The 17,706-nt window shown below is 48.6% G+C and overlaps 1 protein-coding gene across 3 annotated transcripts in view; it reads left to right on the forward strand.

Annotated features, from left to right (window-relative positions):
- LOC147122540 (netrin receptor UNC5C-like) overlaps positions 1 to 17,706 on the forward strand; it is a 690,555-nt gene that overhangs the window by 633,221 nt on the left and 39,628 nt on the right. For 2 of the 3 annotated variants that reach the window (XM_086006449.1, XM_086006460.1), the window contains exon 9: positions 9,586 to 9,642. The exons of the other annotated variant lie outside the window; for it this stretch is intronic. In XM_086006449.1, the coding sequence (XP_085862575.1) occupies positions 9,586 to 9,642 (57 nt within the window). The remainder of the gene's footprint in view (positions 1 to 9,585; positions 9,643 to 17,706) is intronic. 3 annotated transcript variants of the gene reach the window in all.

The raw sequence follows: 17,706 nt of genomic DNA on the forward strand, positions 1-17,706 counted from the left end.
TCCCAAAGTGCTTTACAGCCAAGGAAGTGTTTTTTGAAGTGTAGTCACTGTCGTAATGTAGGAAACGTGGCAGCCAGTTTGCGCACAGCAAGCTAACTTGGTGTGAGTGTGTGTGTGTGTGTGTGTGAGAGTGAGTGTGTGTGTGAGAGTGAGTGTGTGCGTGTGTGCGTGTGAGTGTGTGTGTGAGAGAGTGTGAGTGAGTGTGTGTGTGAGAGAGTGTGTGTGTGAGAGTGAGTGTGTGAGTGTGTGTGTGAGAGTGTGTGTGTGTGAGTGTGTGTGTGAGAGTGAGTGTGTGTGTGAGAGTGAGTGTGTGAGTGAGTGTGTGTGTGAGAGTGAGCGTGTGTGAGAGTGAGTGTGTGAGTGTGTGTGTGTGTGTGTGTGTGAGAGTGAGTGTGTGTGAGAGTGAGTGTGTGAGTGAGTGTGTGTGTGAGAGTGAGCGTGTGTGAGAGTGAGTGTGTGAGTGTGTGTGTGTGTGTGTGTGTGAGAGAGTGTGTGTGTGAGAGAGTGTGTGAGTGAGTGTGTGTGTGTGAGTGAGAGAGTGTGTGAGTGTGTGTGTGTGTGTGAGAGTGAGTGTGTGTGTGAGAGTGAGTGTGTGTGTGAGTGTGAGCGTGTGTGTGAGAGAGTATGTGTGAGTATGTGTGTGAGTGTGTGTGTGTGTGTGTAAGTGTGTGTGTGTTTGTGCTTGCAGTTGGGGGTCAAGGGAAGGAGCAGGTACAGTCAGGAGCCTGACTGGTAGCAACAACAGATCCCCAACTCCGTACAACCCCCACAACATATTCATCGCCCTTTCTGCTCGGCATCCTTGGGCTTAAAGGATTGGTGCAGTTGAAGAGCCAGGGCTTCAAGGAATGATTCTCGAGCGTGCGGTCCGAGCAGGGATTGTCCATTGGGAGTGATGCCCATGGATTTCGCCCGATGTTGAATCCCCACGATGTCCCATGGGGCAGTCCCTGGGAGCGCCAGATCACAGTCCAACCCTCCTAAAGGTTCAATGCCACAGTTTTGAAAATATGTGACTATTTACATTCCTTACAAAAAGAAATGATAGCCGTGGGTAGCACTCTCACCTCTGAGTCAGAAGATCATGACTTCAAGTCCCCGCTCCAGGGACTTGAGCACACAATCTAGGCTGACACTCCCAGGGCAGTACTGAGGGAGTGCTGCACTGTCGGAGGTGCCGTCTTTCGGATGAGACGTTAAACCGAGGCCCCGTATGCCATCTCAGGTGGACGTAAAAGATCCCATGGTACTATTTCGAAGAGGAGTTATCCCCGGTGTCCAGGCCAATAGTTATCCCTCAATCAACATCAATAAACAGATGATCTGGTCAATACCACATTGCTGTTTGTGGGAGCTTGCTGTGCGCAAATTGGCTGCTGCGTTTCCTACATTACAACAGTGACTCCACTTCAAAAAAAAAGTCCTTCATTGGCTGTAAAGCGCTTTGGGACGTCCAGTGGTCGTGAAAGGCGCTATAGAAATACAAGTCTTTTTTCTTTCTTTCCCCTCTCCCACCTATCCAACCTAGTCGTGAATGTTAACCTAGCGTAAAACTAAAACTCTGCGCAGTGCGGGCAGAGAAACAAATGTAGCGGTATTGGACATTTTTTAGATTTTTGAGGAAGGAACATATAATTTTTAACGAGTTGCGATTGATTAACGAGTTTGACAGCACGGCGCGTCGGAAAACGTGGAAAATCGGCTAACTACGAATCACAACCTTTCTCTTATTCCTGGAAACATGCGACGTGACTTTAAAGCAGACAGCATATGGAATGTGATATCTTCAGTCAAAACCCGCCTCCCCGGCAAAATGAAAATCTTAACAGCTTTAATTATTGTAAAAGATGCATTGACAAACAGCCGCAATACTCGGATGTCTCTGTGGGCGGCGCTGCTGAGCGTGTAGCGGTCCCCGGGTATCTTCAGTGCCACCTGCAGCTGCTCTGTGGTACTGCTGCCCTGAGACACGTGTTTGGACTCAAAAGTCACTTTCCTGCACTTTTCACAGTCACTGTGAAAGTCGTGGGGCGAGGGGGTGGGGGGGGGGAGGGAAAATGAGCGCATAAAAACCCTAGGGCATGAATTGTCACTCTTGAGGAAGGAAAAAATTCCTGAAGGGATGCTACTCGTTTTTTTTGTTCTGCCCGAGTCAGTCCTGTTTCTGGATTTATTTCAACCGTTGAATTGTGTATTTGAGCGGAGAGGAGAATCAAGGGGTCTGTAGTAACGAGGACCTTTTGAACATAAATGCATCATTATAGGACAGGAGTAGAATGGGCCTATGCTCTCTGGAGTTGAGAGGTGATCTCATTGAAACATATCGGATTCTGAGGGGGATCGACAGGGTAGATACAGGGAGGTTGTTTCCCCCTGGCTGGAGAGTCTAGAACCAGGGGTCACAGTCTCAGGATAAGGGGTCAGCCATTTAGGACTGAGATGAGGAGGAATTTCTTCACTCAGAGGGCGGTGAATCTTTGGAATTCTCTGCCCCAGAGGGCAGTGGATGCTCAGTCGTTGAGTATATTCAAGGCTGAGATCGATAGATTTTTGGACTCTAAGGGAATCAAGGGATATGGAGATCGGGCGGGAAAGTGGAGTTGAGGTCGATGATCAGCCGTGATCTTATTGAATGGCGGAGCAGGCTCGAGGGGCCGTATGGCCGACTCCTGCTCTTAATTCTTATGTTCTTATGTTGTAGGAGTTTTAAACAATCCGAACTGCCCGTCTCCCATATTCATAAGAACATAAGAAATAGGAGCAGGAGTCGGCCATTCGTCCCTTTGAGCCTGCTCTGCCATTCAATGAGATCATGGCTGATCTTCTGCCTCAACTCCATTCACCGACCCTATCGCCATATCCCTTGATGCCCTTACTCGTCGGAAATCTATCGACTTCTGTTTTGAATACACCCGAGGACGGAGCCTCCACAGCCCTCAGAGATTGTCTTGGAAACTGTTGATGCCGCCCCTCACTGTATAACCAGAACTGTGACAACAAACTTACCGAAATGATGCCTTTGTTGCATTTAGTGGCATGATGGGCAACATTGCAGCATTAGTTCCCGACACCATTACAACAGCGACTACACTTCAAAAGTACTTGTCAAAGGCTCCGGGGACGTCCTGAGGTTGTGAAAGGCGCTATATCAATGCAATTCCTTTCTTTTTTTTCATGACTTCGAAGCGCAGGAGCTTCCATTGTAGGGTTAAGATCATCCTGGTGAACATGCGGGGGCTGAGATTGCAGACAGAGATGCTGTAGGGCAGATTAACATCCCTTTGAGGTGCAATGCATTGTGAAGCTGCCTTATGCAGAGGACATAAATGCCATAATAGATAAAAACAGAAAATGCTGGAAACACTCAGCAGGCCAGGCAGCCTCTGTGGAGAGAGAGAGTGGCCCCCATTTTAACTCCAGGGGGATTCCCTCGCTCAAGCCCGAGTTAAAATTAGAGTCGGGTCTCAATGATGTCATCGGGCCACAACATGCGTATGTTAAGAAGGACCCCGTTGGCTCTAGGTGCCTGTCCTCACTGCCTGGCTCAGGAGGGCAGGTTAAAATCGCAGATGTTGCGATCATGGCCGTAAGAGCCAGGGGCGATTTTAAATGCCCCACCCGCCAGGGTTCTACTGAGCGAGTGGGACTAAAATCGCCCAGAGTTAACGTTTCGGGTCGATGACCCTTCATCACAGCTGTAAGACGTTAGACAATAGCAAAACACCTCGGACGCTGGAAATCAGAAACAACAACAGAAAATACCGTGGAGAGAGAAACAGAGTTAACGTTTCGGGTCGATGACCCTTCATCACAGCTGTAAGAAGTTAGACAATAGCAAAACACCGCGGACGCTGGAAATCAGAAACAACAACAGAAAATACCGTGGAGAGAGAAACAGAGTTAACGTTTCGGGTCGATGACCCTTCATCAGAACTGGAAAACCCTGCTGTTTCTCTCTCCGCGATGCTGCCTGACCTGCTGAGTGTTTCCAGCATTTTCTGCTGTTATTTATGTAAGAAGTTAGAGATGGAATAGTTATTAAGCAAGTACAGAGGCAGGGAAAGAGGGGGGTCTTGGTGGGGGAGAGGACAGAACGAAAGGGAAGGTCTGTGATAGGCTAAAAGGCAGGAGAGGTTAATTGACAAAAGGGATTGATGGTGCGAGGTAAAAGGGGGTGGCAATGGGACAAGTAAAGAAACAAAAGATGGGTCTAGAGGATATAAATGTCATTGTGAACTTCACTTTAACCCTATTTGAGGGACCACTCAGTTAGCAACCCTAATTGTCACTCTGCGGGCAGTGAAACTACAGTCAGCTCAAATCCAATTGCCACTTAACACTCGTTCGAATGTTTATGAACTGCAATTTGTTGCTCAAACGTTTTTAATTTTACATTTGCTGATGCTTATAATTGAAGATTATTTTTGATTCAGAACAGGAAATTGTGTTTAAAGGAAGCTTTAATTTTTGCATAAATAATTGAGCTGTTTAAGCCAACTCCTTGTATATTTAATTAGTATAGACTAATCGGTATTACATAGAATTACATAATATTTTACAGCCCAGAAACAGGCCACTCGACCCAACTGGTCCGTGCCGGTGTTTATGCTCCACACCAGCCTCCTCCCTCCCCTACTTCATCTCATCCCATCAGCACATCCTCCTATTCTTGTCTCCCTCATGTACTTATCGAGCTTCCCCTTGAAGGCATCTATGCTCCTCGCCTCAACTACTCCCTGTGGCAGCAGGTGTATGTTATACCCGCCTGTTAAAGCGAAGGAGAAATGAAGAGGAGTGGTGCTAGCTGATGCGGTTTTGTCTCTCGTGGTGAGTTTGCAGTCAGTCGCAGTGCTCAGGAGAGTTGGCAGAATATGACATTAAACTCTGCTGTTTCCTAACCATTTTAACATAGGAACAGGAGGAGGCCACTCAGACCCTCGAGCCTGCTCCGCCATTCATGGCTGATCTGCGACCTAACCCCATATACCCGCCTTTGGCCCATATCCCTTAATACCTTAGGTTAACAAAAATCTATCAATCTCCGATTTAAAATTAACAATTGATCTAGCATCAATTGCTGTTTGCGAAAGAGAGTTCCAAACTTCTACCACCCTTTGTGTTTCTTAATTTCACTCCTGAAAGGTCTGGCTCTAATTTTTAGACTCTGCCCCCTAGTCCTAGACTCCCCAACCAGCGGAAATAGTTTCTCTCTATCTACCCTATCTGTTCCCCTTAATATCATGAAAACTTCAATCAGATCACCCCTTAACCTTCTAAATTCAAGGTAATACAACCTCAATTTGTGTAATCGCTCCTCGTAACTTAACCCTTGGAGTCCGGGTATCATTCTGGTAAACCTACGCTGCACTCCCTCCAAGGCCAATATATCCTTCCTAAGGTGTGGTGCCCAGAACCGCTCACAGTGCTCCAGGTGTGGGCTAACCAGGGCTTTGTATCGCTGCAGCATAACTTCTACCCCCTTGTATTCTAGTCCTCTAGGTATAAAGGCCAGCATTCCATTAGCCTTTTTAATATTTAATATTTTAATGGCACCCCAAACACCACCTTAAACATTCACTCCCTCCACCACCGGCGTACCGTGGCTGCAGTGTGTACCATCTACAAGATGCACTGCAGCAACTCGCCAAGGCTTCTTCGGCAGCACGTCCCAGACCCCGTGACCTCTTCCACCTAGAAGGACAAGGGCAGCAGGCGCATGGGAACATCACCACCTCCAAGTTCCCCTCCAACTCACACCATCCTGACTTGGAAATATATTACCGATCCTTCATTGTCGCTGGGTCGCAATCCTGGAGCTCCCTCCCTAACAGCACCACACGGACTGCAGCGGTTCAAGAAGGCGGCTCACCACCACCTTCTCAAGGGGCAATTAGGGATGGGCAATAAATGCTGGCTTTGCCAGCGACGCCCACATCCCATAAAAACAAATTTAAAAAAAATATTGAAAGCAAGCCAGGTTTTTACTCCCTAAGACTGCACTGCCACATAGCTGCTCCCGGCCTGCCTCATAAACAACGTTCCCCCCAAGGTGCGCAGCCACGCACCCCTCGTGAGGTCCCGCGCACCCCTCGCGAGGTCCCGCGCACCTCTCGTGAGATCCCGCGCAGGCCACTCACCAGCACTGCCGCTGGTAGAGATACCGCGCATGCGGCCACACGGTCAATTTAAAGGGCTTGCACAGGGAAAAAAAGCAATTGGAGGGAACATTGCTCATAAAGCCCAACTATGTTAAGTCACAGGCCTCACAGAACCATTTTAAAGTGTGTTTTCCCTCACCTCATGGCTGATTGTTATGATCTGAAACGCGCTGCCTGAAAGCAGTGGTGGAAGCAGATTCAATAGTAATTTTCCAAAAGGGGAATTGGAGAAATATTTGAAAATGAAAAATTTGCAAGGGTTATGGGGAAAGAGCAGGGGAGTGGGACTAGAGTCATAGAGTTATACAGCACAGGAAGAGGCCCTTCGGCCCATCGTGTCCGCACCGGCCATCAAGCCCCGCCTATTCTAATCCCATTTTCCAGCACTTGGTCCGTAGCCTTGTATGCTATGGTGTTTCAAGTGCTCATCTAAATGCTTCTTGAATGTTGTGAGGGTTCCTGCCTCTACCAGGCTAATTGGAGAGCTCTTTCAAAGAGCTGGCACAGGCACGATGGGCCAAATGGTCTCCTTCTGTGCTGTGAGATTCTACGATTCCATGATAATGGATTGTCCAGCTTGATACTGAGCCGCATAGGCCAGGAAGGTTGAGGTTTCCCAGGCCTCAGTCTGTGCCGAGTGACCTGGTCTCAGGGCAGGGCAGCAGCAGGAGAGTTACAGTTAGCCTTGGGGTCACTGGGATAGAGACGAGAAGAATCAGCCAGGGTTTCTGCTCCTGATTACGGACCCAAGGTGGATAGATGGAGTTAAGAAAAAAAGAAAAAAGACTTGCATTTCTATAGCGCCTTTCACAACCTCAGGACACCCAAAGTGCTTTACAGTCAATAAAGTACTTTTGGAGTGTAGGCACTGTTGTAATGTGGGAAACACAGCAGCCAATTTGTGCACAGCAAGCTCCCACACACTGCAATGTGATAATGACCTGATAATCTGTCTTAAGTGGTGGTTGAGGGATAAATATTGGCCCCAGGACACCAGGGAGAACTCCCCTGATCTTCTTCAAAATAGTGCTATGGGATCTTTTATGTCCACCTGAGAGAGCAGACGGGGTCTCAGTTTAATGTCTCATCTGAAAGACGGCACCTTCGACAGTGCAGCACTGCCTCAGCACTGGCACTGGGAGTGTCAGCCTGGTATTTGTGCTCAAGTCTCTGGAGCGGGGACTTGAACCCACAACCATCTGACTCAGAGGCGAGGGTGCTGCCCACTGAGCCACAGCTGACACAGATACAGATCAACCATGAGCTCATTGAATGGCGGAACAGGCTTGAGGGGGCCGAATGGCCTCCTCCTGTTCCTGTGCTCAGTTAGCCGGTGACCTGTGGTGGAAATTGTGCACGTGTGGATGTCAGGCCGATGACCGGGATCATTGCGATGCCCCCCCATGGGGAATAGCACACCAAACGCCCACTTTCTCAACACTCCGGGCGGGGGGGGGGGGGAAAGAAATCAGGGGAAAGAAAATAAAGCAATTCTTAACAGTTCTCCTCTGTCACTGCTCCTGACCTGCCTCCTAAAAGCCAAACCTTGTTGAAGTTACAGATCTCGCAGCAAAATTTCAAACCTGCTGTGTAAAAAGATTCAGATTAAATGCTGCTGGGCGAGGAAGGGTTGGTAATTCCGAGGAGCGGCACTCTCTACCTTTACCATCCTGGGGCGGTGTCAGGTGGAGAGAGAACGGGAAGGGGTGAAAAGCGAGGCAGGAGCCAACTTGGGTTGCCAACCCGCCAGGATTGTCCTGGAGTCTCCAGGAACGGAAGATCAATCTCCCAGATGTTGCTCAGTCAAGGAGGGGCACTAAAAAAAAGATTGTTTTTTCATATTCTTTGAAATTTTTGCATTTATTAGTTATAGAAATATTGGAAATGTGGCTGATCCAACTCTCAGGCAAACAGCCTATTTTTTTCCCCCCCATCTCCAATCTTTTTATCTTTTTATAACTAATAAAAGGAAGTGTTCAAAGAAAACGAAAACAAAACACACTTTTTTTTATTTGCACCTGCCCCCCCCCCAACCCTAATAATTTTTCTCTCCCGGGTTGCTAGAAGCAGTTTCCAGGGAGATTAATCTTTAATTCCTAGAGACCCCAGGGAGGGTTGGCAACGCTTTGCGCCGAACAGCCGTCCGACAACTTGTAGTCGTTGGATGAGGGAGTGACTGCAAGCCATGGGCCCGTCGCCTAGCAACCAGTTCGCACGCGATAATTCGGGGGGAGGTGGACTGACGGGCGATGACCACTCTAGACAGCGGGGAGGGTGGGATGTGTGAGTGGGAAAGTCGGATTTGCTGTAACCACCAACTACTGCGTGGCTATTCGTGCCCTAAAACAATCGCCAAGCAGTGTGTTTAGGCCCGTAAATCCAATGCCGGACTCCCGCCAACGCCCTCAGACCGCTTGACCTCCGTTACCACAGTCTGGGAAGAGATCAGACACCCCTCAGCCTTGCTCCTCAGCACCAACCACCTTCTTAACACCCTGTATACCCCAGCGTTGCGATCATTGTCACAAAGTTCTGACGCATGTTGGTGTGCCGGTGAGCATGACTTCAGGGAGGCTTGCTCGTGGTGATTTATAGGCTCCTCAGCACAGCTACCTAGCAATGCCACTTGAATCTCATTAAGCCCTTGTTACCATCTCCCGGGCTCTCTTGAAGCCCGTGGGAAGATCTCACTCTTGTCTTTACTTCACTTCAAACAGAAGGGCTCAATCTGAAACCGGGTCATTTCCTCGTGTGCATTTTTGTTAATAAACGAGCTCTTTTAACTGCTATTTTCGCATCCTCTTGAAGGAATTACGAAGGATTTCTCCCCCCCCCCCACCCTTCCTCCCCACAGTACAAATCGTTGGAGATGTCATGATGGACTCAGCCCGATGGGGGAGGAGATTAAATTTAACGGGCAGGAGTCCCACAGGAGCTAGCTAATAGAGACCCCTTGATGGTGGGTCTTTAACCTGTGGCCCCAGGGCACCAGTCCTCTACGCGAAGTCAACCAGTATGATTACACAGCATCGGTTCGGATTATCACCCCCCCCACCCTCCACCCCCCCGTGTGCTCAGGGACAGGGAACATATGGCCGCATCTGGTGCCATAACAGCTTATACATATGCTAATGCACATCGACATTGAAAGCAATTCCCTCCATTAGATTTCCCACAGAAGGGTTTGAACGCTCTTTTAGTCGCCTGCGTGACACCTGTTCCAACACTGTAATGCAATCATCCTGGTCGTTACACCTTAATGGATGACACAAAATCCAATCAGCAGCACTTAGAGCTCCACTGATTAAGAGATTTAGAAACGAATGGTTCGGAAGGTTAGCCTATTGTCATTTTTATGCTTTCTGTGTTTTATGAACCTTTAATTTTCTTTTCATCCATTTTTTTTTTCTTGCTTATTTTCCTTAAGGTTTATTTTATCAAATTTCCACAGAACAGAAAGGTCGCCCAGACTTTGGATATTCCTGTAAGTTTTTTTTTTCCTTTGTGTTTTCTTTTAGTTTGCGTTAGCTTTTGTTATGGGCTGGATCTTTTTGCTTGGACTTTTTGCTTTTGAGTTTGTCTTGTTTTGTGGGGGGCCGGGGGTGGGGTGGGGGAGAGTGTGTGGTACCTCTGGTGGTTGCCAGGCGACAGACACCAAGAAGCCTGAGGCCTACCAGTACCAAAGTCAAGGAGAATGAGCTGCGACCAGGGCCGTCCTTGGTGAAAATGGGCGCCCTGGGCGAACTTGTACATTGGCGCCCTTTCTTTGATTTTAAGTATGTATTAGCGAAAGTTTCAGAAATAAAGTTGTAATCTCAAAAGTTTTTTCTAATTTAAATAATAATTGATATAAGTCACAAAAAAGAACATTATAGCTAAGTAACAATTAAATTAGACACTAAACTAATAAATAACGATAACGAATAAAAAATTTGTTCCCCAAGCTATTTTGAGCCACTTCATTCTCGATAGACAGGATGGCCAGCCAAGATAACCTGTCGTCTCCCATAGTCGATCGCAAATACGTTTTTATGAGCTTGAACTTTGAGAAGCTCCATTCACTGCTCGCCACCGATGCGGGCAGGGTTAACAGGATCCTGAGTGCTCTCCATCGCCAGTGATACGGGCAGGGTTAACAGGACCCTGAGTGCTCTCCATCGCCAGTGATACGGGCAGTGTTAACAGGATCCTGAGTGCTCTCCATCACCAGTGATACGGGCAGGGTTAACAGGATCCTGAGTGCTCTCCATCGCCAGTGACACGGGCAGGGTTAACAGGATCCTGAGTGCTCACCATCGCCAGTGACACGGGCAGGGTTAACAGGATCCTGAGTGCTCTCCATCGCCAGTGATACGGGCAGGGTTAACAGGATCCTGAGTGCTCTCCATCGCCAGTGATACGGGCAGGGTTAACAGGATCCTGAGTGCTCTCCATCACCAGTGATACGGGCAGGGTTAACAGGATCCTGAGTGCGATCCATCGCCAGTGATACGGGCAGGGTTAACAGGATCCTGAGTGCTCTCCATCGCTAGTGACACGGGCAGGGTTAACAGGATCCTGAGTGCTCTCCATCGCCAGTGATATGGGCAGGGTTAACAGGATCCTGAGTGCTCTCCATCGCCAGTGACACGGGCAGGGTTAACAGGATCCTGAGTGCTCTCCATCCCCAGTGATACGGGCAGGGTTAACAGGATCCTGAGTGCTCTCCATCGCCAGTGACACGGGCAGGGTTAACAGGATCCTGAGTGCTGTCCATCGCCAGTGATACGGGCAGGGTTAACAGGATCCTGAGTGCTGTCCATCGCCAGTGATACGGGCAGGGTTAACAGGATCCTGAGTGCTCTCCATCACTCTCGATACGGGCAGGGTTAACAGGATCCTGAGTGCTCTCCATCGCCAGTGATACAGGCAGGGTTAACAGGATCCTGAGTGCTCTCCATCGCCAGTGATACGGGCAGGGTTAACAGGATCCTGAGTGCTCTCCATCGCCAGTGATACAGGCAGGGTTAACAGGATCCTGAGTGCTCTCCATCGCCAGTGATACGGGCAGGGTTAACAGGATCCTGAGTGCTGTCCATCGCCAGTGATACGGGCAGGGTTAACAGGATCCTGAGTGCTCTCCATCGCCAGTGATACGGGCAGGGTTAACAGGATCCTGAGTGCTGTCCATCGCCCCCGATACAGGCAGGGTTAACAGGATCCTGAGTGCTCTCCATCGCCAGTGATACGGGCAGGGTTAACAGGATCCTGAGTGCTCTCCATCGCCAGTGATACGGGCAGGGTTAACAGGATCCTGAGTGCTCTCCATCGCCAGTGATACGGGCAGGGTTAACAGGATCCTGAGTGCTCTCCATCGCCAGTGATACGGGCAGGGTTAACAGGATCCTGAGTGCGATCCATCGCCAGTGATACGGGCAGGGTTAACAGGATCCTGAGTGCTCTCCATCGCCAGTGATACGGGCAGGGTTAACAGGGTCCTGAGTGCTGTCCATCGCCAGTGATACGGGCAGGGTTAACAGGATCCTGAGTGCTCTCCATCGCCAGTGATACGGGCAGGGTTAACAGGAACCTGAGTGCGCTCCATCACCAGTGATACGGGCAGGGTTAACAGGATCTTGAGTGCTCTCCATGTGTTTGGGAACTTGCTTTTGAAACCCGAAGTTTGCTCTTAAGGAACGTTACAGTCCGGTGGAAGCCGACTTTGGAGATCGGCAAGTCCTTTGCAGAGGTCGACGCCATTAATCTCAGACCCCCATGACCACAGCGCCCCCTCCCCCCACCCCCCTCCCCAACCCCGGTGTGCTGGGCGGTCGCCCACCCGTAAGGTCGGCCATGGTTGTGACAACGTTGTTCTGTGGGAGTGAAAGAACAGCTTGCATAATATTCCGGGTAAGGATGGCAGGTTTCCTTCCCGAAAGGACATTAGTGAACCAGATATATTCAAGAAGGAGTTAGATATATTTCTTAAGGCTAAAGGGATCAAGGGATATGGGGAGAAAGCAGGCACAGGGTACTGAATTTGGATGATCAGCCATGATCTCATTGAATGGCGGAGCAGGCTCGAGGGGCCGAATGGCCTACTCCTGCTCCGATCTTCTATGTTTCTATGAGTTTTTAGCAACAATCCGACAGCTTCCTGGTCACTTTTATCGTGTCATTCACATCTCAGTGACATAGTTGGGTTGCTTGGTTGTGACCCAGCATTCTCTCCCTCAAAGTAGCAAGTTCAATCTCTCTATTCATGTGCATGAGCCCAAGCAAGCTATTCAACCATTGGGCTTCACAACACACCCAGTCCTGACCTTCTCTCATCACCCGCACACTCGGTGCTTTCCAATGCAGGCTGCTGGATAGAGATCAGGAGCAGGAACTATGGCTCCCACCCCTTCCTAGCCCATTGGCACTGAGGCAAACTGTATCTCCCTGACTGTTGCTGTGGCTGGGATCAGCCTATTCAGCGCAAACTGGAACTCAAAGTGGGACCTCTTGCTCTGTAGGTGGCTCAGTACCGCACCTAGACTCTGACAGCACAGAAGGAGGCCATTCGGCCCATTGGGCCTGTGCCGGCTCTTTGAACCATCTATATCCAAATAATCCCACTCCCCGCCCTTTCCCCATAACCCTGTAATTTTTTTTTCCTTTTCAAGTATGTATCCAATTCCATTTTGAAAGTTTCTATTGAATCTGCTTCCACTGCCCTTTCAGGCAGCGCGTTCCAGATCACAACAACTCGCTGTGTAAAGACATTTCTCCTCAGCTCCCCTCTGGTTCTTTTGCCAATCACCTTAAATCTGTGCCCTCTGGTTACCGACCCTCCTGCCAGTGGAAACAGTTTCTCCTTATTTACTCCATCAAATCATTCATGATTTTGAACACCTCTATTAAATCTTTCCTTAAACCTTCTCTGCTCTAAGGAGAACAACCCAAAGTAATTGGTAGAAGGATGAGAGGGGAGTTGAGGAGAACTTTTTTCACCCAGAGGGTGGTGGGGGTCTGGAACTCACTGCCTGAAAGGGTGGTAGAGGCAGAAACCCTCATCATATTTAAAAAGTACTTGGATATACGCTTGAAGTGCCGTAACCTGCAGGGCTAGGGACCAAGAGCTGGAAAGTGGGATTAGACTGGAGAGCTCTTTTTCGGCCGGCACAGACACGATGGTCCAAACCTTCTGTGCCATAAATTTCTATGATTCTATGATTCAAAGCCAATCTTATCAATGTATTGTAATGGTATGAAAGATATTGGGGTCTATTTTGACTTTTGGCCAATCGACCTGGGGGCGGAGCTCGCTGCTCGGATTCTCCATTACGGTGGCAAAGAGGCCACGGCCTCATCTAAAGCTGGCAAGCCAAACAGGCAGCTCTCCCCCGACTGAGGCCTCATACAGGAAACTTTCTTTTATCCAGCATGGACGGGACTGACGTGGTGCTGGTTCATCAAAAATTCCGGATAACCGAACGCTATAGTAAAAGATACGGAGCTGACAGCTCCGTATAAAGCAACAAACCCTGTTGCTTAGCAACAGGTTCAAAACAATGGCCATAAGTTGCAAGCGTCTCTGTAGCTTAGCAACAGCTGCAGCCACACCCTTGCACAGCAACACATGGAGCAAGGCAAGTAATAAAAGTTACCTGAACCTACTCCTGAATTTTGCCAGTTAACCGACATTTCTGGTTATTTAGGGGCCGGTTAATCGAAAGTTTCCTGTAATTGGGCCGGGGCGGCCGCTGACAAGGTAGGTTGCGGTGGTGGTGGTGGTAGGGAAGGAGATGGGGGAGTGGGGGAGGCCACATTCGCAGAAGGACCCGCGGGGAGTGGGGGGGGGGGGAGTGGGGAGCGGGGGGAATTGCTGCTCCACTGTGGCCCACTAAAATAATTCAACACCTACCTCTGCCGGGGCGGCCTCTTCGGTTCTACTGCGCGTCGGAACACGTTGGAGCCTAAAAAGGCAACCAGGACGCTATTCACGTCGTAGGACCCCGATTTCCATATTAAAATGGTGGCCTAGAAAATAATAATAGGATTGGGCAGAGTCAACATGGATTTATAAAAGGGAAATCATGTTTGACAAATCTGTTAAGAGTTTTTTGAGGTTGTAACTTGCAGAATAGATGAGGGGGAACCAGTGGATGTGGCGTATTTGGATTTTCAGAAGGCATTCGATAAAGTGCCACACAAGAGACTAAACAAAATTAGGGCTCATGGGATTGGGGGTAATATACTAGCATGGATTAAGGATTGGTTAATGGACAGAAAACAGAGAGTAGGAATAAAGGGGTCATTTTCGGGTTGGCAGGCTGTAACTACTGGGGTACCACAAGGATCAGTGCTTGGGCCTCAGCTATTCACAATCTACATCAATGATTTGGAAGAGGGGACCAATTTTAATCTGGACACCCGGCGGTAGGCCCCCCCTTTCAAACTGGAGACGGCCGTGTTGCCGCTGCTAAGGGGGCGGTGAGGCCTCCGACCCCATTTGGAGGCCATTCCCATCCTGTTGACACCAGGCAGAGGGCAGTCAAGATCGACCCAGTGGTCACTATTTTCAGGATGCAAGTCGAAGGTCCGATCCCCGAGATAGTGGAAGCATCGTCCTGTGCAAAAATACCAGCAAGGCCCTCACTATAAAATCTAAAACCCCAATTGTTCGTGACGTGATTGTGGCCAAACTCCTTATTGGGCCATCGGAGGAGATGAAACTGTATCTGTGCTGACGTTTATTTGGACCTCAATTTCCTACAGGTTTATTCTGATATACCCACAGCATTTGACTTCAGAGGAGTGTGTTGACCATATTAATACATCTTGCCCGGGGAATTACCCTGCAGTCCGTTGTTTTAAACCGCAATTTAAAACACGCTCCAGCAGTCACATGTTGGCAAGCTTGGAGACAAAGGAGGAGATTTCTGACTTCATGCCGCGGGAGGTCTGCCGCTCATTATAGACCGTGTGTGTGAGCATGTGAATGTATTTGTGAGGAGTGAGTGTGTGTGTGAGTGTGTGTGTGTGTGTGTGAGTGAATGTGTGTGTGTGTGTGAGTGAGTGTGAGCATGTGAATGTGTGTGTGAGTGAATGTGTGTGTGAGTGAATGTGTGTGTATTTGTGAGCATGAGTGAGTGTGTGTGTGTGAGTGAATGTGTGTGTGTGAGTGTGTATTTGTGAGCATGAGTGTGTGTGTGAGTGTGTGTATGTGAGTGTGTGAGTGAGTATGAGTGTGTGAGTGTGTGTATGTGTGTGAGTTTTTGTGTGAGTGTGTGTGTGTGAGTATTTGAGTATGTGTCTGTGAATTTTTGTGCGTGTGTGTGTGTGTGTGTGTGTGTGTCTGAGTGTGAGTTTTGTGTGTGTGTAAGTATTTGTGTGTCTGAGTGTGTGAGTTTTTGTGCGTGCGTGAGTGTGTGTGTGTGTGAGTCTGTGTGAGTGTGTCTGTGTAATTCAATAATCTCTGACGTATTTGCAATCTGAGCACAGTATTCCTCTCATATTGCGTATTGTTAATGGATTTCACATTCAGGTCCATTTTTTTTTAAAGGGAAGTTCACAATACTCGCAGTTGTCACTTGACCCCAGTGTCTGCAGCTCCTCATGTTAGTATTTACTTGTGCTAGATATTTTACTTTTGAATCTGGCCCTCACATCAAGACCATCGCGGCCATTCCCCAGGCTAGTTTTTGATGCACAGTACGGCATTTGAAAATGAAGTGTGATTGTGGGACTGCTGGGGCAGCGAGTTCAGCCCAGAGTTCGAGCGCTGAGCTGAAATCACGCGTTACGCCAGCAAAACAGCTCACCTATTGACTACCACGAAAGAATCTGTGGGACATGACATGACATTCTGAGGTGGTGCGAGCTTTCCTTGGAGGATTCCTGTCAGCACAAGGGAAGCATTTTGTTTCGCTTCCCACTTTCCCATCTTCCTTTCCCATTTTCCCTCTTCTCACCTTTCCCTCCCTTTCCCACTATTCCCTCTTTCTTTCCCACTTTTCTATCTTCCTTTCCCATTTTCCCTTTTCCTTTCACACTTTCCTCACTTATTTTCCCATTTTTCCCTCTTCCTTTCCCACTTTTCCCTCCTCATTTCCCATTTTATCTCTTCCTTTCCCAATTTCCCTCTCTTTCCCACTTTCCTATCGTCCTTTCCCACTTATTCCTCCCTTTCCCATTTTTCCCTCCCTTTCCCATTTTCCCCTCTTCCTTTCCCACTACTCCCTCTTCCTTTCCCATTTTTCCCTCTTCCTTTCCCATTTTTCCCTCTTCCTTTCCCAAAGACATCGGCTCATGCTGGAAGACAGGTCCACGAGCTTTGGGGGCCATTTTGTTCTCATCTGACCGTGAGTGTCGGCAGGCTGTTCAACCATTGGGGGGGGGATTGCAGTTTTTGCCCCCACATCCACACGCGGTGTACCTTTTCCCATAGAGATCGGTGGCCAGTGAACAGGAGTGGGGACCCTGGCTGATCTCTACCTCACGATGCTTCAATGTTGCTGCCACAACTGAAGTCAGCACAGACCAAAGATCAAACTCGGGGAACTTCTGGCCTGTATTGTTCAGAGTCACACCATGCCATTATAGAATCATTGAAGTTGACAGCAGGCTAATCCGAAGGGCTGTGGATGCTGAATCGTTGAGTATAGTCAAGGCTGAAATCAATAGTTTTTTTGACTCTCGGGGAATCAAGGGATATGGGGATAGTGCGAGAAGGTGGAGTTGTGGTAGAAGATCAGCCATGATCTTATTGAATGGCGGAGCAGGCTCGAGGGGCCGTATGGCCGACTCCTGCTCCTAATTCTTATGTTCTTATGAGGGGATTATTTTATTAATTGTGTAAATGCTGGCTGTTCACTACAGCAGTCCAACATGAATCCTTCTGCACTGCTCTCTGCCCATCTTCCTTGCTCCAAATGTTCTATCTACTACACCCCTTAAATAATCTCGGACTCAACTACTGTCTGTGGCAAAACATTGCATTCGCTAAGAGATAGTGCGGGAAGGTGGAGTTGAGGTCAAAGATCAGCCATGATCTCATTGAATGGCGGAGCAGGCTCGAGGGGCCGAATGGCGGAGCAGGCTCGAGGGGCCGAATGGCTGAGCAGGCTCGAGGGGCCGAATGGCCGACTCCTGCTCCTATTTCTTCTGTTTTTATGTTCTCTCTGCACCAAGATATTTCTCCAAACCTCTCTCCTCACTCTCGTAGTGACCATTTTAAGTTGATGAACCCTCTCATTACTGACTCCCCAAACAGAGGAACTAGTCTTTTTCTCATTCACCCTATCAAAAACCTTCATATATATATATTTTTAAAAGCCCTCTATTAAATCTCCTCTTAGCCTTATGTGCTCCAGTATCAGATGTAGTAGATAGAACATTTGGAGCAAGGAAGATGGGCAGAGAGCAGGGCAGTAGGATTCATGTTGGACTGCTGTAGCGAACAGCCAGCATTTACACAATTAATTAAATAATCCCCTCATAAGAACATAAGAAATAGCAGCAGGAGTTGGCCATTCGGCCCCTCGAGCCTGCTCTGCCATTCAATAAGATCATGGCTGATCTT

This window comes from Somniosus microcephalus, chromosome 2 (genome assembly GCF_052327205.1).
Source record: "Somniosus microcephalus isolate GS21.2 chromosome 2, FLI_Smic_1.0, whole genome shotgun sequence".
Lineage (NCBI taxonomy): Eukaryota > Metazoa > Chordata > Chondrichthyes > Squaliformes > Somniosidae > Somniosus > Somniosus microcephalus.